A 25,000-nucleotide genomic window follows, 5' to 3' on the forward strand; every position below is an offset into this window, starting at 1 on the left:
TGGTTTTGAGAAGATTAATTTCTTAAGATTGGTATTTAGGCAGTGTGTTACACATCCCAGGGCCCCAATAGTCTGGCTGAACTCATCTAGGTCAACAGTTGTCTTAAATAAGTGCTGGCTCTGACTGTCTGACCCCATACTCCCATGGAAATTGGATGTAAAAAATTTGATGAGGACAATCTTTTATCTTTTACTTGTTTAAGTCATTACACTGAGACCATGCTGGAGCACTGACTTGAAAGATTTTTAGTTGAATGAATTGACCGCAGTCAATTCATTTTTTAAAGCCCAAATTTATTCTGTCGGTAACCTTTGCTGAACCACTAACATATGGGGATTTAAAATCACATCAATGGTGGTAGGACTGAACCTGCGACCCTGTGGTTTGGAGGCAAACTTCTTGCCACTCATCCACATCTGCCTAATGAAAGAGTAATGAGGAAATTATTGAACCAATATATTTTGTGCATTTCTGTTATACATATAAATCTGCAGGCAATCATGTTTACCTGTGGATATATATATGTATATATGTATAACAACAATAAATGGAGCAAAACACATATAAATAAAAGTTCCTTTAATTCCTACACATGTTTCAAAATATATGTGTGCTCTCCTCCAAAGAAGTAAGAGCTGCTGGAATTGCACATATATTCATCTTCAGGGAATCAACATATAAAAGCAAGACAAATGCGAAATGATGAGGTAACTTACGAGCTATAATGTATATATGTATATATATATATTGTTATATAGATGCATGAATGTATGTGCAAAATGCGAGTAAGTGGATGCTGAAGATATTTTCTCTTGTACCACTCATGAATGCAAGTTTATTCTTTAAGCTTGACAGAAACCTATATATTCCTGCACCAGCACCGCCGCCGCCGCCACCGCCACCACTACCTCCGCCACCACTACCTCCGCCACTGAGAGTGACTAAATGGCTGTTGAACGTGCTAGAAATGGCAGGCAGTTTTCTCTGACATCACACTCAGCCACTTTCAAAAGTGATTCTCGCTTTGCTGCACAGTGTTGATCGTGGTTGGAATATCTTTCATCCTAAGTGTGCTTCAGTAAGATTAACTTAGGTTTAAACAATAGCAACATCAACAACAAAAACACCAACACTGGCAGCCACTCTCTGCAGTTATTTGATTTGTTAAGAAATAGCAGTCAAACCTGCCTCAACTCACACTACCATCTTAAAAGGGAACGATACATTGGATGATGTAGTGCTGTATATCTGTTAGTTGTTTCAGTCATCGGACTGTGGCCATGCTGGGGCACCACCTCGAAGGGGTTAGCTGAACAGATCAACCACAGCGTTTGTTTTTCTTTCTTTTATAAATCTGATACTTATTCTGTTGGTCTCTTTTGCCACACTGCTGAGTTACAGGGGATGCAAATACACCAAAATCATTTTTCAAGTAGTGAGAGGAACAAACTCAAAGACAAACACACACACACAAACACACACACAAACACACACACATGCACATACACACAATGGGCTTTCACAGAGTTTCCGTTTACCAAATTCACTCATAATGCATTGGCAATCCTGAGACTATAATAGAAGATACTTCCCCAAGTTTTCTTGCAGTGGGATTGATCCTGAAATCAGATACCTGCAAAGAGAGTGTCTTAACCATACAGCCATATATGTATCTGTATATATATATATATATATATATATATATATATATATATATATAGATAGATAGACACACACACACACACATATATGTTTTCTGGTTTTTCAACCTTCCACCTTTTATATACATATATTTCCTCCTCATCTTTTCTCCTTCTTTCCCTCATCTCATTTTTAGTTCGTTATGCCACGTGGGAAGTGTCTGATGATTGTGCTAGGACACCAAACATGTTAAAAACATTGTTTAGTATGTCCTCAGCACATGAAACTAATAGTAGCACATAAATACCTATCTTGTGTTTATTAAATAATATTTATCTCTCACCAGATGGAATACTTTTTGTCTTGATTTTACCATCACGGAACAGTACACTATATATATGTGTGTGTGTATGTGTGTGTGTATGTGTGTGTGTATGTGTGTGTATTGACAAGATTGTTGTGGATGGAACCTTTGATTACCAGTTGTCTGTTCAATCAGGGCTTACTCTAGGTTAAACATCAACAGCAACAACATCAACAATCACCATTATATTCATGGTCACTTCTAATTCATAATTAGCTTGTCAATGCTATTCCCCCCCCCCCCCCCCCCCCCCACCACTACCACATACACTACAAGTGCCACTACATTACACCACCAGTTTCACAATCATGACGATAACCACCACCACCACTACCATCACCACCAACACTACAAACACTACCACTACATTACAGCCACCAAAGTCACCACCACCACTACTACCACCAACACTATCACCATCGCTAACACCAGTAATACCATCACAACCACCACCACCACCACTACAACCACTACCATCACCATCACCACCGACAACAACAGCACCAACATCAACAATATCAGCGCTAATACTTCACTTCTCACCATCATTATCACCACCACTATAACCTCCACCACCATCACCACAATTACAATCATCACTGACATTATTATTATCATTATTATTATTGTTGTTGTTGTTGTTGTTGTTATACTCAGGTGAGTGAGTGAAGCAGGTATTCAAGTGTTCAGGTATTCAGGTAGTCTTTAATCAGGGAATGTTGAAGAGAATGGAATACATCAACACAGTTCTTCAAATTTGGTATTCAGCCAGTTTCCAAAATATTTCTCCTCTTCTCTTGATTAGGAACACACACACACACACATACAGACACACACACACACACACACACAGACACACACACACAGAGGCATAATCTTACACACACACACACACACACACAAGCAAAGAAAAAATCAAACACACACAGGGGCATAATCACGCACACACACAGGGGCATAATCATACACAGATACACTCAAATAGAAGCACACACACACACACACACACACAGCTGGTCATATACACATTTATACACGCACATTCTGAAATATACATAAACATGCACACAAACACACACATAGATGCACACACACTCACATCAACAGGTATTTTAATCCAAACACATACAAAGTTTATAAGCATACATACAGGTACATATGCACAGGCACAAACATAATTATATACACATATAGATAAAGTCGTATGCGCATACATACACACACATGCACTGAGTCACAAACACATTCCCAGACACACACATTCACACACATCTTCAGCTAAACACAAACATAGAGAAAAATCTATGCACAGACACATATATACTTACACACATGCACTTACACACAGTCACGTTCATTCACTCTGATAAACACAAACACACTCACACTTACATACAACTCACATATACACACACATATACAGTGAGTCACTTTCACACACACACACATACACACAGTTGCACACACACACATTCAGATACAAACAGACTCACACATATATGCACAGCTCATATACATACACACATTCAGTCACACACACACACACACACACACAGACGTATATTCAGATAAACACACATACAAGCATGCACGAAAACACACACCCTTATAAACACACATATATATACACAAGAGTGGCTGTGTGGTAAGTAGCTTACTTACCAACCACATGGTTCTGGGTTCAGTTCCACTGTGTGGCACCTTGGGCAAGTGTCTTCAACTTTGGGCTGACCAAAGCCTTGTAAGTGGATTTGGTAAACGGAAACTGAAAGAAGCCCATCGTATATATATATGTGTGTGTGTGTGTGCGTTTGTGTGTCTGTGTTTGTCCCCCCACCATCGCTTGACAACTGATGTTGATATGTTTACATCTCTGTAACTTAGCGGTTCAGTGAAAGAAACCGATAGGATAAGTACTAGGCTTAGAAAGCATAAGACCTGGGATTGATCTGTTCAACTAAAGGCGGTGCTCCAGCATGGCCACGCTCAAATGACTAAAACAAATAAAAGAAACATACACACTGATGCATAAATGTACATACCTACAAACATACATATATATATATATGCACGAATATCTATGGGTACATACACATATATGCGAGCACACACATACTTCCACACATTCAGGCAAACACAGCAACAACATATGCATGTATGTGTTTTGCGTGTGTACATGTTTCTGTTTATATATGGCTGTGTGGTAAGAAGTTTGCTTCCCAACCACATGGTTCCAGGTTCGGTCCCACTGTGTAGCACCTTGAGCAAGTGTTTTTTACTTTAGCCTTGGACCTGCCAAATCCTTGTGAATGAATTTGGTAGGTGGAAACTGAAAGAAGCCTGTTGTATATGTGTATATATATATATACATATATATATATATATATATATGTGTGTGTCTTTTTATCTGTGATTGTCATCCCACCACCACTTGACAGCCAATGTCGGTGTGTTTATGTCCCTGTAACTTAGCGGTTCAGCAAAACATACTGATAGAATAAGTACTAGACTTACAAAAAATAAGTCCTAGAGTCAATTTCTCTGTCTAAAACTCTTTAAGGTGGTGCTCCAGCATGGCCACAGTAAAATGAGCAAAACAAGTGGAAGAATACAAGAAGATATATATATATATATATATATAAGCACCCACTACACTCTCTGAGTGTTTGGCATTAGGAAGGGCATCCAGCTGTAGAAACTCTGCCAAATCAGATTGGAGCCTGGTGTAGCCATGTGGTTCACCAGTCCTCAGTCAAATTGTCCAACCCATGCTAGCATGGAAAGCGGACGTTAAACGATGATGATGATGATATATGAAATGGAACAAAAACGCAAAAGAGGACAATAAAACATTGGGACAGATGGATGATACAAAGGTGAATATGAGAAACAACAATTAGGACAGGCAAAAAAATACGGGTCATTCGTGGCCCTCTTTCCTCATTCAAGCATACCAGAAATCCTTACTGTTTCGGGCAGTTACACTTGATATATACACTAGAAATGGAATTCAAAGACTCCTTAGCCACAAAAGGTTGCATGTTGTCTCCCCTGTCAGTTCAAATAGAACATGCGGCATTTTGTATATACGTATGCAATTACAAGTTTTTAAAATTCAGGTGTGAATGTGTCTCGCTATATGTGTGTTTTTTTTTACATATATACCAAACTAGTTTCAACATTTTTTTGTTTATCAATGGTATAAATGTATGGGATTTTAAAAATTGCGAAGTAGAAAACATGTTTAGAGGCTTAAATGTTCACAAAATTCAATAATATCAAAAATGATCGGTGAACAATATAAAAAATGTAGATCACCAAATTTCTGGTCATACTGAGAGAAAAATAAGAAAAAAAGAGAGTTAAAAGAGGGGGTTTTGTTACAGTTTCTCTCATCTTGCATGTGATTCTTGAACATTTAGTGATTCACATTTTTATATTCTTTGCTGATCATTTTTGATATTATTGAATTTTGTGAAGATTTAATCAATTAAACAAGTTTTCTACTTCGCAATTTTTAATTTTTAAAATCCCATACATTTATACCATCGATAAACAAAAAATTGTTGAAACTAGTTTGGAATGCATGTAAATAAATTTATTTAAAAACAATTAAAAGTTTTACAAATTCAAATGCATTTTCAAAATCAAATTCTCCTATATATATATATATATATATATATGTACACACACACACATATACACATGCATGTGTTACTGTTTCCTTGGATGGTAGTTGTATGTTTCATTGTCAGTCAAGCAGTGTCCTTCCTTCCCAGTCATCCCTTAAAACATTTCTGGTCTTGGTGAAATACTTCCCCTTGATTGGGAGCAGGTGAGGGTTGGCAACAGGAAGAGCATCTGGCTATAAACAATTCTGCATTAACAAAATTCTGTTCGACCCGTGTGAGGATGCAAAAATGGACATCAAAACAATGATGATGTCGATGATAATGTTGATGTTGGTAATGATGACAATGATGATGCTGATGGTGATGACAATGATGATGATGATGATTATGATAATAGTGATGATGGTAAAGAGGATGAGGAGGATGATGATGACGGTAGTACTGATGATGGTGATTGATGATGTTGATTGTGATGATGTTGATGATTATGATAATGATGGTGATGATAAATAATTATGATGATGGTTGTGGTAGTGGCTGCTGCTGCCGCCCTCTTAACACCCTGGCTGCTTTGTATTCATCTTTTTTTTTACTACCCTTTATTTTTTCAGTGGTTGCTTTGCAACTGCTCTGTAACCTCCTTATAACCACCCTGTTACTACCCTGTGACTATCCTCTACCACCTCTGTTACCACTCTATAAACAACCAGTCATCAACACTGCCAATTCATTCCCACAATGTTTCCACCTTTTTACCACCCTGTTATTAGAATGTTAGCCACCATTTTACTACCCTGTATTGCTCCTGTAGCCACCTTGTACCCCACTCTGATACCACTCTACAATAATAATATCACCACTTTACACACACCTTGTGGCATCAATACTGCTACCCTGTTCCCACCCCATTTTCATCCTCTTACCACCCTGTTATGACTTTAAACCATTGTGGGGCCTTGGTTCAAGAATTCCAGGGTTTCAAGGAGAGGGGGGGGGGGGCACCTCTAAGCCATTATTGTTCCCAGGTCTAATCTAACCCCCAGGATAGTTGCACCTGCCAAGGTCCCAGCCATGGGTTAAGCAGCAAGTCAGTGGGGCAGATGGATCTTGTTAGCATGGGGATAAGGAGGGGTGGGTGGAGGCGCAATGGCCCAATGGTTAGGGCAGTGGACTCTCGGTCATGATTCCCAGACCGGGCGTTGTGAGTGTTTATTGAGCGAAAACACCTAAAAGCTCAGGGGATGGTGGCGAACCCTGCTGTACTCTTTCACCACAACTTTCTCTCACTCTTACTTCCTGTTTCTGTTGTAACTGTAATTCAAAAGGGCCAGCCTTGTCACACTGTGTCACGCTGAATATCCCCGAGAACTACGTGAAGGGTAGACGTGTCTGTGGAGTGCTCAGCCACTTGCACGTTAATTTCACGAGCAGGCTGTTCACTTGATCGGATCAACTGGAACCCTCATCGTCGTAAGCGACGGAGTGCCAACAACAACAAGGAGGGGTGGGAGTCAATCTGTCCATGAGAAAGAAAACCGCGATTCCGAACCTCCACTACTTCGTGGCTATACCCAGACATGGAATAGATTTCAAGAGTAAACCTTGAAGTATGTGCTTGTGTGCTTGTGTGCTTGTGTGTGTGTGTGTGTGTGTGTGTGTGTGTGTGTGTGTGTGTTCTCATATGAAATCATGTGATTGTTGTGAATGAAGGCCAAATCGATTGGCAAAATTGACTGTAATGGATCTATAATACTGTGTACTTTGATTAATATACCGACTTAATGAACAAATATATGAATGTCTTTTTTATTATGATTTATGAATTTTTAGTCAACTATCACTCTCTCTCTCTTTCTCTCTCTCTCTCTCTCTCTCTCTCTCTCTCTCTCTCTCTCTATATATATATATATATATATATATATATATATATATATATATATATACACTTATATGTATGTATGTGCGTGTTTGTGTATATATACTGTATATACACACCCCAACAGACACACACACAGACACTCACACATATGTAAAACAAACAGGAAGCTGGAAAAATGTTTTGGTATTATTTATTCACCATTACACATGTATCTTTGGCTAATAGGAATCACAAAATTGTACATGTTGAATAAACATGAAAGATATTTCCTATTACAAATTCCTCAGAGAGAGAATCAAATAATACATATCTACACACAAATGCACACACACAACACACACACATGTATATATATGTATATATATATATATATAATATATACATACATATATATATACATACGTACATACATGTATATACACAGACACACACACACACATATATATATATATATACACACACAATCACACGTGCGTAATTGTGGCAAGGTATGGACGGTTTTCGGAGGACTGGAGAGATTATGTGTGGGTGGAGAATTATACGAGGTATAGTACTATACAGAATACCGAAAGGATCTTCACCTCTTACATCACACCTTTCTTCCTACTTCAACGCCGATGTGGTATAATTTCCTGGGAGAGAAATAATTTTGCGGCTGAGGATAGCTTTGTATTGTAAATTATACACATATAAAGCTTGAAACACGTGTACCGCGGAATCCTTTGTAGTTTTGTTGTTATTTTTGGGATTTACAATTTATTCTTTCACCGCAACCACTAGCTGGCATACACAGGTGCTTACAATTACCTCTAAATTTTAATTTACCTATATATATGTATATATATATATAAAAATATATATATACACAAATATGTATGTATGTATCCCCTAAGCTTTTACTATGTCTCTCATTTGTTTTGTTTGTTTATTAATCTTCAGGTTCCATTAACCCCTGCGCCAGTTTCAACTGCAGCTTTCCTTTCTGCAGTCTTTACTTCATCCCCTGTCAACTGCATCCCATGCAGCAGACACCTCTTGGTAAGCCTGGATTGCACTGTAGCAGTGTGTGCACAGCAAGTTCACTTGATTAGTTGCTAAAGGCAACATGCAACAAACACCATGTATATACATTAATGTGTGCTTTCACCACATGTAGCATGTGCATCACATGTATATGCATTTGCACACATTCTATGCCAGGCACATGCAAGCTTTTTTACTAGCAGCAAGTTATGTTCTGCTTATCCTATATCTGAGCATATTGTCAATAGAATATTTTATCAACCCAAGGCAGCGAGCTGGCAGAATCATTAGCATGCCGGGCGAAATGTTTAGCGGTATTCTGTCTGCTGTTACATTCTGAGTTCAAATTCCTCTGAGGTCAACTTTGCCTTTCATCCTTTCAGGGTCGATAAATTAAGTACCAGTTACACACTGGGGTCAATATAATTGACTTAACCCCTTTGTCTGTCCTTGTTTGTCCCCTCTATGTTTAGCCCCTTGTGGGCAGTAAAGAAATAAGAAACATTAAGCATGCAGGGCGAAATGCTTAGCAGTATTTTGGGGTCGATAAATTAAGTACCAGTGCATACTGGGGTCAATCTAATAGACTGGCTCCACTACCCCAAAATTTCAGGCCTTGTGCCTAGATTAGAAAGGAATATTTTATCAACCATTTTGTTTCTATATTTCTGCTGAAATATTCTGCCTTTCTTCTTTCTTTTTAACTTATTTCAGTCATTAGACTCTGTGGCCATGCTGGGGCACCTCCTTGAAGAATTTTTAGTCGAATGTATTGACCCCCACCAGTACTTATGTTTTAAAAGCCTGGTACTTATTCTATCGGTCTCTTTTGCTATACTGTTAAGTTATGGGAACGTAAACACACCAGCACTCATTGTCTAGTGGTCGTGGAGGGGAGACAAATGCAGATACAGACACACACACATACATATGTGATGTGCTTCTTTCAGTTTCCGTCTATTGAATCCTCCCACAAGACTTCCGAGGCTATAGTAGAAGACACCTGCCCAAGATGTCATGCAGTGGGACTGAACCCAGAGCCATTTGGTTGGGAAGCAATCTTCTTACTACGTAGCTCTGACAGCACCTTTCATTTCAATAGGTTTTTAAAACATTGAAGAATTTGGTAAAATGACTTGGCCCTTAATAGACTAGGCTCTCTTCTTTTGTTTGACAATATTTTGTCTCACAAGTTACTTGGCAATTCTTTTCACTTGTGTTGTGTAAAAAGCACCCAGTTCATTCTGTTAAGTGGTTGGCTTTAAGAAGGACATCTAACCATAGAAAATATACCAAAACAGACTCTGGATCTTGATGCAGTTCTCTGGCTGCACCAAGATCCTGTCAAATTGTCCCATCCATGGCACCATAGAAGATAGTTGTTAATCCTCTTGCATTCAAATTATTCAGTCAAATTTAATGCTTACTTATTCCTGTTCTTTTGTATATTTCATGCATTATCTTGTAGGCTTGAGATTTCAATGATGTGGTTGATTAATTTTAGGATGACATTGTGGGTGAGGCATGAGAGGCATGATCTGGCCAGTCAGAACATAAAACAGGATATTTGGGCTGGATAAGGCTGGTTTAGATGCTAAAGGGTTAAATGATGATGATGTTGATGTTGAGGATGATTCCACCAGATTTTAGTTCATCTTTTATCTTTTACTTCTTTCAGTTATTAGACTGTGGCCATGCTGGGGCATGGGGCACTGCCTTGAAGAATTTCTAGTTGGATGAATTGACCCTACTACTTTTTTTTTTAAGTCTGGTTCTTATTCTATTGGTCTCTTACTGAACCACTAAGTTATGGGGACATAAACACACCAACACCAGTTGTCAATTGGTAGTGAGAAGACAAACACAGACACAAAGGCACACACACACACATTGAAATATACTTATAAATATATACAATGGGCTTCTTTCAGTTTCCATCTACCAAACTCACTCACAAGGCTTTGGTCCACCCGAGGTTATAGTAGAAGACACTTGCACAAGGTGCCATGGGATCGAACCCTGAACCATGAGATTGGGAAGCAAGCTTCTTACCACACAACCACACCTGCACCTGTTTTCTGTCATAGTTTTTCTGTAGGGAAAGATTTTTAAAATGATCTCTGCATTTGAGCCAGGTTAACTCAACTGTCTCCAAATGCTAAATTGATGTTTTCTCTTCATTTTTTTTTTTTTTTGGTTTGTTTTGTAGTATTACTTGCATTTGAATCTACATATAAAATTTCTATTAAAAAAAAGAATGTCCTAATTTGAACCTGTATATAAAAAAGAAAAAAACGAAGTTATGTTTGTTCAGTTGTTACCCTATTATCAAATGACATGAAATCAATGGCTGCAAGACACAACCACCACCTGGAAAAGTGAAACCAATAAACATATAAAAAAAAAATAAAAAAAACAAAGTAATACAAAATAGAAATAACCAATCAGTTTCTTTACCTAACATGTATAACCATAGCTTAAAAATATTTCATATGAAAAAAATAATATTTACTGTGGTAAATAGCCTAATATATGAGGTAAATACATGAGTCTGTTTGTGTGTGTATAGATGTATGCACGTTTGTGTGTGTGTGCGTGTTCTTGTGTTTTTAAACACCGAAAGGATATCTTTGGTTTGACAGTTTTAATGCTGTTAACCATATTTCGGTAGAAATACATTGTCTTTATTTCAATTAATTTTTCAAATATTGAAGACAGTATAATAATTTTGTCATTATTAAACTGTAGTTTTGAACATAAATTAATATGAAATTTTGATGGAATCATTTTTAACCCTTTCGGTAGCATATTTCTAATGAAATACATTGTGTTTGGTCTGTTTCAATAAATTTTAAAAATAAAGAAGAATTTATTGAAAAAGCTTTGTCATCATTAATCTTGTGTTTGAAATATAAATTGACATGAAATTTTGATGGAAGATCACGTTAAAACAGGAAGTTTATATAACAGAACTTGTGGAAGTCTCAGGTGAATTACAGAACAAATAGACTGATAACCAGACATTATCTAACCATTTTCTTTCCATATTTCTGAAGAATTTAGTAAAAATTTAGTAAAATAACTCTATCATTGTTAAGGTGATATTTGGAATGTAAATCAACATGAAATTTTGATGGAAAATTTTTAATTAAGAGGATCTTAAAACAGGGCATTTGCATCTCAAAACCAGAAGCAATCTTAGTTTGCTATTGAAAAAATTCTGAAGTTTTTCATATAGATCCCTTTAAACAAGAAATTTGATTGTAGAACCACAGGTGGTCACAAGTGGGTTGGTATCAAAAGAGTTGAATAACAACATTCTTTGGTTTTGTCAGGTGTGTTATGTAAGGATGTGGCTTTGATAAATGATGTTTACTTTGCAACTTTCTGTAAAGTGGCCAGTATTAGGAAAGACATCCAGCGATAGAAAACCATGCCAAAGCAGATGCTGGAGTACCATGTGGTCGGATGCTGTGGAACTGTCCAACCTGTGCTTGTAGAACATGTGTTAATAATAATGATGATATTGATATCAATGATGATGATGAAAATGATGATGACAACAACGATGATGATTATGATGGTGATGGTGACAATGTCAATGACAACAATGATGATGATGATGTAAGAACCTCAAAACAAGTGATTTGTGGTATTAGTTGTGGATGGTTGCATTCTGAGATCAAACCTCAACATAGCTTTTCTGGGTGATAGACTTTGCCCATCAGTCATATCAGCACCACTACTTGGAACCTTGGGTTGCTCTTGCAGTCTCTCCACTCAGTTGAAGCATTCAGGTAATGTTTCCAGTTTGAAGATCCCTTCTCCCTTCCAACTTTGTAGACCTCATAAATAAGTCCTGGGCCCTCTATTGACTAAAAGATGAAGAAAAATAAAATTGAATTAAAAAAAAAACGAATTTATACTGTAATTTTCAGAATACAAACCAATGTAGTATATAGTGTAAACACCACCATCATCATCATCATCATCGTTTAACATCTGCTTTCAATGCTGGCATGGGTTAGAGGAGCTGTCCAGACTCCAATTATCTATTGTGACATGGTTTCTACGGCTGGATGCCCTTCTGAATGCCAATCCCTTAACAAAGTGTGCTGAGACTCTTTTACATACCACTGGTACAGGTACATTTATGCAGCACTGGTACCTGAAAGGACAAGCCAGTATGTGTTGAAAGATAAGCCTGTATGTAAACATGTCATGTGAATATTTAAACAGTGTCCCTATGTTTCTAAATCCTGTTGTATTCCACATGAAATTTTTGGTCCTCCAAAGTCATCTTGGTGTATATATAAACCCAACCTAGTTTTGGTTGTAGATTCCAACTTGTCTGCTGGAAAATACAGTAGGCATGCAATCAATGCTGTACACCTATGTATAACTAACTGGCACTCCATCGCTTACGATGATAAGGGTTCCAGTTGATCTGATCAATGAAACAGCCTGCTTGTTAAATTAATGTGCAAGTGGCGGAGCACTCTATAGACATGTGTACCTTCAGGGTAGCACTCGGAGAGATTCAGCATGACAGAGTATGACATGGCTGGCCCTTTGACATACAGGTACTGCTCATTTTTGCCAGCTGAGTGGACTGGAGCAACATGAAATAAAGTGTCTTGCTCAAGGACACAACGCATCGCCAAGAATTGAACCCATGACCTTATGACCGTGAACTGAATACCCTAACCACTAAACCCTGTGCCTTCACACATCTGTGTATATATCTCCATCAACCAAACTATTTGTGATATCCATGGTGTGAGCTGAAATGCATATTGGATTTTTCCAGGATACAAGTTCATGTGGTATGTAGCGTAAACATGTAATGTAAACATCCAAACATTGTCTCTATCTTTCCAAATCCTGCTGCATTTCGCATGGAATTTTTCACCCTCCAAAGTCGTCTTAGTGTGTAAGCTGACCAATCTATTTTTTTGGCTGTAAATTATGGTCTGAAAATTTCGACTTGTGCCTGAAAACACAGTAGATCACTTCATAACGAGGAAGTCTCTTTTATTTCATGGTTGTATGAGTGATCTCAGACAGGTCGGTATCTTTTATATCCTGGTGTTGGAAGCAGGGGGAAAGAAAGTATTCACGTGGTGCAATACATTTACTTTTACACGAAATTCAGCCCTCTCTATCAATGGCTCACAGTCAATTGCTCACAAGCAAATGCCCATTATCAATTACTGCTGTCAACTCGACAGTTCTTTACTTTATTGAAATGCATCAGTCCACTTTTAGTCACATGGGGGTGGTCAAAATCCTTCAACTAGAATATCTAAAGAGTTAAAGAATATCCTTTAGAAGCAAACCCTTTTACATTCTTTGTTCATATGTTGCAATTTCTATTCATTTCTAGGTCCCAAGAGTTCTAATATTAAAGTGTCTCCCAAATTAACTAATGGCATTCCATGTAGGATGTTTGGTTTTCCACAGTTATCTTGGGGTATAAGTTGACCTAAACCGTTTTAGCTGTAAATTTTGGTCGGCAAAATATGGTAACATCAAAGAATGAAAGTCAAAGTTGACCTTGGCAACATTTGAACTCACAGCTAAGAGAACTGGAGCATATTCCACACACAAGATGTCTTGTCTGATGCTCTAGCAAACTCTGCCAATTTGCAGCCTTACTTGTATGTTTCTAGGAATTCACTTTACCATTTCTTGCATGTTAATATGATGGGAATGGATTTTGTAAAATTTAATGGGAAACTTAAATCGAAAGTTTAGTAGAAGAAAGCAACAAGGAATAACATGAATCCCAACCAATTTTAATGTAAATTGATTTTTAAATACATTTCCGTTAATGTGTTCTGCTGTTGACATGTTAATATAGCTGTCATCATCATCATCATTGTCATCATCATCATTTTCACATCTGCTTTCATGTGCTTGCATGGGTTGGACAGAACTCATTCAGGCAAATTTGATTTTCTAATGGCCGGATGCCCTGCCTCCCACCAACCCTCACCTGCTCTCCGAAAAAAGGTAATATTTCCCCATGGCTGGACATGCTTACATAGAAGATGGAAGATGATTGGCAGCAACATTTGCTTACAACAGCCATGTTATGTAAAGATAAAGACACCCCACCCAACACATATATGCATTTAAACATACATAAATTCACACACACTCGTATATATTTATACACACACACACACACACACACACACACACACACACACACACACACACATATATACATACATATACATATGCCCATACACACACAGATACATATGTGTGTGTGTAAGAACTGACTGTAGTCAAGGCTGCTTATATATATATATATATATATATATATATATATATATATATATATATATATATTGAGTTGAGGAATAATTCATGAGTGTTTTTTTCAAATTTATTTTAAGCAAAAAAACCACAACAGATTACTCATTAGCAAACTCTGCATTATTGCTTATGACTTCTTCCCACCGTTCAATAAGTTTTTTGATGCCTCAGTGATAGAAATCTCCTGGTCTTGACTCGAAGAATTCGTCCAACCAAGCTCTCAATTCCACGTCATTATTGAACAATACACCACTCAAAGCATTCAAAAGTGGTCGAAAGAAATGAAAATCTGACAGCACCAAGTCTGGAGAGTATGTAGGATGAGGCAGCACTTCCCATTCGAGTTCTTGAATCATGACTTTGGTCATATTTGAGATGTGAGGATGGGCCATAACGTGTTGCACCCAAGTGCCGAGTTTCTGAATCTTGCCCATTGAGTGAAGGTGGTTCACCACAGTATCTTTTATCACAATGGCTAACAATGGCTTGAACTCAGAACATAGTGATGAGACTTAATTCTGTTTGTTATGAGCTCAGGAACTCACAAGGTCAGCGTTGAACTTGGTTTCTATAGAGTATAAATGGCTGAATTTACAACACTCTCCCTCCACTGGGACTTGATCCTGTCACAAGGTTAACTTCTCAGCTATTGCTGGAGCTCGTTTTCAGCAGAGTAGACTAGAAAAATGAGATAAGTTCCTTGCTTAAGGACACAATGTACTGCCTGCTGCAGGAATTGAAACTGTGATCTTACAAATGTTCATGCAACATTCTAACCACTGGGCCACGCACCTGATAATGAAAAATAATCCTATTATAGGCAAAAAAGCCTGAAATATTAAAGAAAGTGGGATAGTTGATCTCATTGACCTCAATACTTGGATGGTACTTATTTTATTGACCTTGTAGTGGGAATATATAGCCAGTACAAGGTGTTGATGTGGCTGTGTGTATGTTATTACAATAGTTCATAAAAAGATGAATAAATTCAAGACTTATATACTCTTTTACTTGTTTCAGTCATTTGACTGGGGTCATGCTGGAGCACCGCTTTTAGTTGAGCAAATCAACCCCAGGACTTATTCTTTGGATGCCTAGTACTTATTCTATTGGTCTCTTTTGCTGAACCGCTAAGTTACGGGGATGTAAACACACCAGCATCAATTGTCAAGCGATGTTCGGAGGACAGACACACACACACACACACACACACATATATATATATATATATATATATATATATATATATATATATATATACACAACAGTCTTCTTTCAGTTTCAGTCTACCAAATCCACTCACAAGGCTTTGGTCGGCCCGAGGCTATAGTAGAAGACACTTGCCCAAGGTGTCACGCAGTGGGAATGAACCCGGAACCATGTGGTTGGTAAGCAAGCTACTTATCACACACCCACTCCTGTGCCTATATATATTTACTACATAAAAATATATTTTATTTACTGGTCAATGGTGATACATAGAATCAAAATGTAGAATCTAGTTGAATGAAGTAATCTATGCAAGAAAGTACAGAGACAGGAAATGTAGAAATAAGAGCTAAGTGGTGGTTTCCAGTCATGTGGCAGAGAGAAATAGATGGGCATAGTGAATGGCTCTAAGTCTAATCAAATAAGAAGTGAAGAGCAGGGTTAGCAGGCTGTTTTTATTAATGGAACGCTAGACATTCTAGAAACTTCCTAAGCTTCTTGAATAATTAAGAATCATGTCTCATGACACAGATGCTTCGAGAAACTTAGAAAAGGGAGGTTACTTTATAAATATTTCTTACAAAGGAGATCACTCAACTATTTAGCTATGTAGACCGCTGCAACCTTAAGAGGATGAAAAAGGTGAAGTCAACCTTAGCAGAATTTGAACTCAGAATGTAAAGATAGATGAAATGCCACTAAGCATCTTGCCTGGCATGCTAACGATTCTGGCAGCTTGCCACCCTTAATGATAAGAAATTATATAAATCCTGACTTTCTTTTTATTGCTGGTATGAATAAAGTTTCTAAAATTGAGAAATTCAAAAGATAATTTTGGCCTAATTGTAGAACCTCTGTCATGTAAATGGAAGATGTCAGTTCAAGTCTCATGAGCAGTCTTTGACTTTTTCTATCCTAAAGAATTTTTAGACCTAATATTTACTTGCTATTATTTATAGCTCTGTGCTCCAAGATTCACCATTCCAAAACAGAATTCATCAACATCATCATCATCATCATCATTATTATTTAACGCCTGTTTTTCATGCTGGCATGGGTTAGATGGTTTAACTGGGGCTGATAAGCCAGAGAGCTGCACCAAACTCCAGTCTGTTTTGACTTGGTTTCTATGGCTGGATGCCCTTCCTAATGCTAACCCTTCCAAAGAGTGTACTGGGTGCCTTTTACATATCACTGGCACAGCATGGGTGCCATTCATGTTTCATGGCATAGATGCCATTCAGGCATCACTGACACAGGACTTGAAAAAAAAAGTACATTTAAATATTTTTCATTCAAAATACATTTCCTTTAATGTGCTCCATGTGTTTTAATTTCTGTTAGTTTGGCTTGCTGAAGCTAACGATGATTTGAACTCAGAGTACGATGACAAAAACTAGCAATTACAAAATTGACACAGCAGAAAGTAATTAACAAGCACTGGATGGATGGGTGGTGGTGGTGGAAGGTGGGATGGTTTGAAATAATCGTTAAAAAATAACGGTTTGGGTAATAAACATTGACAAGATTTTATTACAGAAAATTTTGTTGGCAAAAGACAGGACATTTAATTTTTATATTCGAATGGAAACAAAAATTTATGCTTCTTTTGTGAAAATCCTTTTATTCTTTTACTGATTCCTGTCATTGAACTGCGACCATACTGGAGCATCACTTTCAAGGGTTTCCTTTTCTTGGTTGATAATGGTTGAGAACAGTAATACGTGTGGTGCTTATGGTTGTGTGGTTAAGAAGTTTGTTTCCTAATCACATGGTTTGGGTTCAGTCCCAACTGTGTGACACCTTGAGCAAGTGCTCTTTTAGTATAGCCTTGGGCTGACCAAAGTGTTGTGAGTGGACTTAGGAGGTGGAAGCTTGAAGAAAATTATCTCTCTCTCTCTCACACACACACACACACACACACACACACACACACACACACACACACACACACACACACACACACACACATACACACACACAGAGACACACACACACACACACACACACACACACAGAGAAGGTGACAGTGGACCAAGATGATTGGCAAATTGCTGTGTTCGAGGAGATCCCTCTATCACAGTAGAAATGATATCCTGAAACCTCTTTGTTTATGTTTCTATGTGTGGGGCTCTGTTCCCATCTTCTCTCTCTCTCTCCCTCTCTCTATCCTGTCCAGCATTTCCTCCACATCTCATCCTCTGTCTGATGTTCCAATTGGCTGCTGTAATCATCTGAGAGCAGAGTAACCACATATTACACCCCCTCCCCTCTAGTTTCCCTCCACCTCTAGTTTCCCTCCACCTCTGGAACCAATTCCATTTCTCCTTGTCATCCCCTGCCCACACTATTTCTACCAATCACCTCCTTTCTGCTCCTTCAACCATTGCTCTCTCATCTGCTCCACTCCACTCCCAACACCTCTCTTATCTGCTATCAATGACCTCTCATACTTACCATCACATCCCACTTAACGAGACCCCTTAGCCACTCCGATATCTCCAGCCATCATTCCCTACATTCTTCTCTAACCCCATCTTTAACCCTTTAGCATTCAGGTTTCTCTGTGAACTGTATTGCTTATTTATTCACACTGCTTTGAATTAATCACATGAATTATCTTGTTGCTTTATGATATCAATGACGTGGTTGCTTACATTTAGAATGACATTGTAGGGCAAGTGTGAGAAGCTTGATCTAGCCAGTTTGAACATAAAGCAAATATAATATTTTGGCTGAAAATGACCAATTTAAATGTTAAAGGGTTAATCATTTCCTTTCAAAATATTATGAAACTTCTCCTTCTACCCCTGCAATCCACTGTCTGCATCCTCTCTTACCTTCTATCTTGAGATGCTCCAGCATCCTGCCACCGCTTCCCCCTTCTTTCCAGCTGCTCCTACCTACCCTTATATAATTTTGGGTAGCTCTGAATTTCTGGAGCAAAACACTTGGGCTTGTTCCTCCATCACACACAAACTTCACAACAAACATATAGCACAGAACCATTGCTCCTTCTCTCCCTCTCCCTCTCCCCTTCTCTCCCTCTCCCTCTCCCCTTATCTCCCTATCCCCTTCTCTCCCTCTCCCCTTCTCTCCCTCTCAACTACTACAACTCCCCCCACTTCCACATAGTCCTGGTAGCTTTTCTTTTTTTCCTTCTCTCCTTTTTTTCCTTCCCTCCTTTTTTTCCTTCCCTCCTTTTTTTCCTCCTCTTTGTTCCTTTCTGTTCCTGCATTATTAATAACTTGGCTGCCTCACTGGTACCTGTGTCACAAAAAAGAAGCACTCAGTACACGTTGTAAAGTGGTTGGCATTAGGAAAGGCATCCAGCTGTAGAAGAAACCTTGCCGAAGACAACACTAGAGCTCAATGGAGCCTTATGTCCCACCAGACTCTGCCGGATCATCCTAACCCATGCTAGCATCGAAAACAGGCATTAAATGATGGTGTTGACGATGATGATGATAATGGTAGTAACACACATTGCCACTTAGTGTAGGCAGAGTGATGTTATAGAGAATGATAATAATGGATTTTGTAAAATTAGATAAATTAGATGTGATGCATTGTGAATATTTCAGTAGAACAAATTAATGCAATATTAATAGAAAACTGACTGTTTTCTGTTTTTTTTTTTTTATTCACTCTTCTTTAAATGTATTCCTGCAAAAATTATTTTAATGTATTCTACTCTTAAAGACTCAGTTTGGTGAGATCTTGTGAAAACTAGAAGCGAAAATTTTACACTTAGTCTCAGAGCTTAAAGGATTAATATATTGTTGCTCCATGCTGATATTACAAACAAGGAGGCTTTTCCATATCTGTTTTATTATTGTTGTATCAACTGCTTTTAATAGAAAGATGAAGAGATAGGTGCAGCCATGGCTGTATGGTACAAAGCTTGCTTCCCAACCACATGGTTCTGGGTTCAGTCCCATTGTATTACACTTTGGGCAAGGTAAAGCAAAGGGTAAAAACCCGCTTCAGTTATGAATGACCATGGGATTTGCACTTAGAAAGTTCTCCTCCAAGGCAAGGTTGTTTATGGAAGACCAGCAGTTACCCATGCTGTGTGTTGTATTCTTGAGCAAGACACTTTATTTCACATTGCTCCAGTTCACTCAGCTGTAGAAATGAGTTACAACAACACTGATGCCAAGCTGTATCGGCCTCTTTGCCTTTCCCTTGGATAACATCAGTGGCATGGAGAGGGGAGACTGGTATGCCTGGGAAACTGCTGGTCTTCCATAAAACAACCTTGCTTGGACTTGTGTCATGTAGGGGAATATTCTAGGTGCAATCTCATGATCATTCATGACTGAAGGGGGTCTTTACCCTAACCCTTTTATATCATCATCATCATCGTTTAACGTCCGCTTTCCATGCTAGCATGGGTTGGACGATTTGACTAATTATTTGAAGGATCGAAATGAATAGAGGTATTTTAGTAATAAGGACACCAAGTTAGGGTTGAGAATAGCATATCTGTGTATCAACTGTATATATGGATACCCACGCATATATTAATGTATATACGGGCTTGCCCTACCAATTGCATGCACATGAACAGATCAACACACCCATTGATATAATATATATATATATGTATATATTCACACACACATATATATATACACATATATATATATTTAAATATATATATGTATATATGTGAGTTCCTGGTTTTGGGTAAGAGAAAATACAGGAGGATCAGTCAATTAGGATTTTATTCAACATATTCTCCTCTCAGATCCACTCACTTATTGCAGCAGTCCCTTGGTTTTTCTAAGCCCTGTAAAAGAAATTGGAAGTTTGAGCCTCAAACCCAAGGTACTGCGTTCTGAGATTGAACTGCCAAACCACATATCTGGGAAGCAAACTTCTGAACCACACAGCAATGCTTGCAATTAGTGTCTCTGATATAAAATTACCAAAGAGATATTACATTTCTATTCTGATCAGCTTCAAGAAACCAAGGTTAAGTAGCAACATTTGACACTCTCTCTGGGTCTTTGCAGTTATTCACATGTTTTTCATCATCTTCATCATCATGATCATGATCATCATCTTCATTTATCGTCTGTTTTCCATGCTGGTATGGGTTGGATGGTTTGACAGGAACTGCCAACCAGAGAGCTACTCCAGGCACCAGTTGTCTGTTTTGACATGGTTTCTGCAGCAAGATGTCCTTCCTAGTGTCAATTACTTTACAGAATGTACTGAGTGTGTTTTATGCGGCACCAGCATGGTTTCTTAATAGTGGCACCAGCATGGGCGCTTAATGTGGCACCAGCATGGGTACTTAATATGTGGCACCAGCACGGGTGCTTAATATGTGGCACCAGCATTATTGCTTAATATGTGGCACAAGCATGGTTGCTTAATATGTGGCACCAGCATGGGTACTTTTCACATGGCACTGGCACAGGTGCATTTTATGTGGCACACATTCTGCACTGTTATATGTGAATTACATGTATGTACACTCAGTGCTATGAAGTATATTGTGATTATGTAGGCACTCTGTCCCTGACTATGTTTTGCTTATATAAAACTACCTGTGTGGTGCCACATAAAACTGACTATGTAGTGCCTCATAAAAGCACATGTGCAGTGCCACAGAAAAGCGCCAGTATTGTGCCATATAAAAGAGTCTGTGTGGTGCCACACAAAAACACCCAGTACATTCTGTAAAGTGGTTGGCGTTGGGGAGGGTATCCAGCTGTAGAGACCATGCTAAGTCAGACTGGAGTCTGGTGCAGCTCTCCAGCTTGCCCACTCTGGTCAAAGCATCCAACCCATGCCAACATGAACAACAGACATTAAATGATGATGATGATGATACTTCCACATGTGCATCAGCATGTATTCGCATGTATCTATAATAAGGAATGCTTGCATCGATGGACAGGTACAATTACATATGTACACACACACATATACACATAAATCATGTACATGTACTTATATACACAAAGACTTGTAGGCACACACATACATCCACACATACTTACACATACACACACACACATACACATACACACATATTCACATACAAACACTTTCATACACACGAGTATATATATATATATACACACACTCATATGGACATATTCACATACGCACAGACATAATATAACTGCTTACACTCACATACACTCATACACACATGCACAAACACACATGCAAACACACACAAATGCACGCACACACATACTTAAACACATAAAACATTCAGATAGATACATACATACACACAAGCACAGACACACACATGCATATACAAGCACACACACATAAACACACACATGCACTCTCACTCACATGTACATACACACACACGTGGTCTTGTACACAGACATACATCCAAGCACTCACACGCATACTCAAACATTATCTAGATACACACACACACATTCAAGCACTGACATGTACATGCACACATACTCACAACCTCACCCAATACACTCACGCAAACACATACATACGCATATTCCCTCACCTACCCACCACAATGTATACAGGTAAATAGAAAGAGAGGTAGAGAGAGAGAGTGGGAGAGAGAGAGAGAGAGAGAGAGAGGCTGTGCTGGTGTTCGGTATGTGCAACATGAATGAAATAACTGAAAATCTTCCTAGATGTAGGTTGGTTCTACCAAATTACTTGTTTCTTGGAATCTCAAAGAGTTTGCAAACTAAACTAAACTGAAGACAGACAGAAGAAATAAAAGAAAGAAAAAAATGAAAAAAGCGCAGAAAGAAAGAATTTACTCCCTACCACAATTCCACAAAGAATAAGTCTGTTGTAATGTTGAGATTTTTCTTTTAGCATTCTCTGAAGAATGTTTTAAAAGTCTACAGAAATTTCCTGAAGATTTTCATAACATAGATATAACCTAGGTGTATTAGATGTGGCAGCCAGAGCAGCAGAAACAGCAACTGTAGTAGTAGTAGTAGTAATAGTAGTGGTGGTGGTGGTGGTGGTGGTGGTGGTGTTGATAGTAGTAGTCGTAATAGTAGTGGTGGTGGTGGTGGTGGTGGTGTTGATAGTAGTAGTCGTAATAGTAGTGGTAGTGGTGTTGGTGGCAGTGGTGATAGTGGTGGTGGTAGTAGTAGTGGTGATAGTGGTGGTGGTGTTCTTACTAGTAGCAGTAGTAGCTGTAGTAGTAGCATTAATAGTAGTAGTAGTGGTGATGGTAGTAGTAGTAGTAGTAGTAATAGTAGTGGTAGTGGTGATAGTGGTAGTATTATTATCATTATTATTAGTAGTGGTGGTGGTGGTGGTGGTGGTGGTGGTAGTGATTTTGCCTTTATTTTCTTGGTGGTCTCTTGTGTCCAAGAAAGACGATTCTGCAACTTGTTGCTGAATAACCAGCACAGATAATGTGTTTATAGCAAACGAATGCTTGTGCTGCATTTGGTCTGGCTCCTCCCATCAAATCAACATTGCTTGAATAGGTGCTGCCCACTGTGCCCCACATCAGATGTCAATTGATCACAGACTAATGTGAGATGAAATATTTTGCCCAAGAACACAATACACTGTATGGTCTGGGAATTGAAACCACAATCTCACACTTGTATGTGCAACAATCTAATCACTAGGTCAGCCTATAATACATGTAACAAACTTGTGATTGAACATATTCCAGATGTGACCATCCTGTCTTTTTTTTGTTTTGGAGCAGTGGTTCTTAACTGGGGTCCATAAGGCCCCTGAGGGTTCAGATAAGATTTTTGGGGTCCACACAGCAAAATAGCAAATAGGGTATTTGCAACAGTATTTTAAGGGCCACTGAAAAAATTTTGATTTCGATGTATGTACTGGTATGTATTACAAGAGACAGTTGGGTTTCTTTCTTGAAGATTTTACTTCGTTCAACCTACGTGAGTCAATGTGTGAAAAACAAAATAGGAATTTTGAAAGAAATTTCTATAAAACCAATCTTAAACATCGAATGACTATAAGGGCCCACCAGAATAAAATAGTAATCAAAGGGGTCCATAGGTAAAAAAGGATTTAGATGTATGTATTGGTATGTATTGCAAGAAACAGCTAGGTTTTTTTCTCTAACATTTTACATAGTTCAAACTACACAAGTTAAAACTTAACCTTTTCGTTACTGTATTTCTGTTGAGATGCTCTGTGTTTCTTTCAGTTACTTTAAATATAACAAAGAATTTAGTAAAATAACTTAGCTATCATTCAGCTAGTGTTAGAAACATAAATTGTGACTAAGGTTTGATGGAAGATTTTAATTCAAGACTTATGAAAACAAGACATTTGTACTACAGAGCCAGAGGTGGTTTCAGCCGGGTTGGTAACAAAAGGGTTAATATGTGGAAAACAAAACAGGAATTTGGAAGAAGTTTTTATAAAGCTAGTTTGTAAATATCGAATGACTATCGAGGTCCACCAGAATAAAATACTAATCAAAGAGGTCCATAGATTTAAATTGGTTGAGAACCCCTGTTTTAGAGTATGTCTGATGGGCCCTTTCTAGTGATATAGCATTGGTTTTAGCTTTCCCATGTGGTAACCGGATTAGCTTTGCCCCCTCTTTAAACATAACCTACCTTTACCTGTAACCAGCTCATCATCGTCATTTAACATCTGTTTTCCATGCTGGTATGGGTTGGACAGTTTGACAGGGGCTTGAGAATCAGAGCACTCTATCAAGTTCCAGTTGTCTGCTTTGGCATGGCTTCTACGGTGGGATGCTCTTGCTAATGCCAACCACTTTACAGAATGTACAGAGTGCTTTTTACGTGGTACCGGCACCTGTGAGATTACCTAGTACTTTGTAAGACAAGCACCCCCCCTCAACTGAGAGCAGTGAATAATATTGCAGGAAGTGGTTTAAAGTCATGTTATATGAGTTAGGGGAAGTTGATAGTCTGTGTTACCTAGTTAACCTAATT

General features: G+C 38.3%; 1 protein-coding gene across 3 annotated transcripts in view; it reads left to right on the top strand.

The window, feature by feature from the left end:
- The window catches only part of LOC106867565 (acetylcholine receptor subunit beta-like 1), a 341,431-nt gene that overhangs the window by 263,933 nt on the left and 52,498 nt on the right, over window positions 1-25,000 (top strand). Inside the window, exon 2 of one of the 3 annotated variants that reach the window (XM_052972219.2) lies at window positions 8,457-8,555. The exons of the other annotated variants lie outside the window; for them this stretch is intronic. Within the exon in view, the coding sequence (XP_052828179.1) occupies window positions 8,457-8,555 (99 nt within the window). The remainder of the gene's footprint in view (window positions 1-8,456; window positions 8,556-25,000) is intronic. 3 annotated transcript variants of the gene reach the window in all.

This window comes from Octopus bimaculoides, chromosome 12 (assembly GCF_046866305.1).
Source record: "Octopus bimaculoides isolate indiv1 chromosome 12, ASM4686630v1, whole genome shotgun sequence".
In the NCBI taxonomy this organism is placed as follows: domain Eukaryota; kingdom Metazoa; phylum Mollusca; class Cephalopoda; order Octopoda; family Octopodidae; genus Octopus; species Octopus bimaculoides.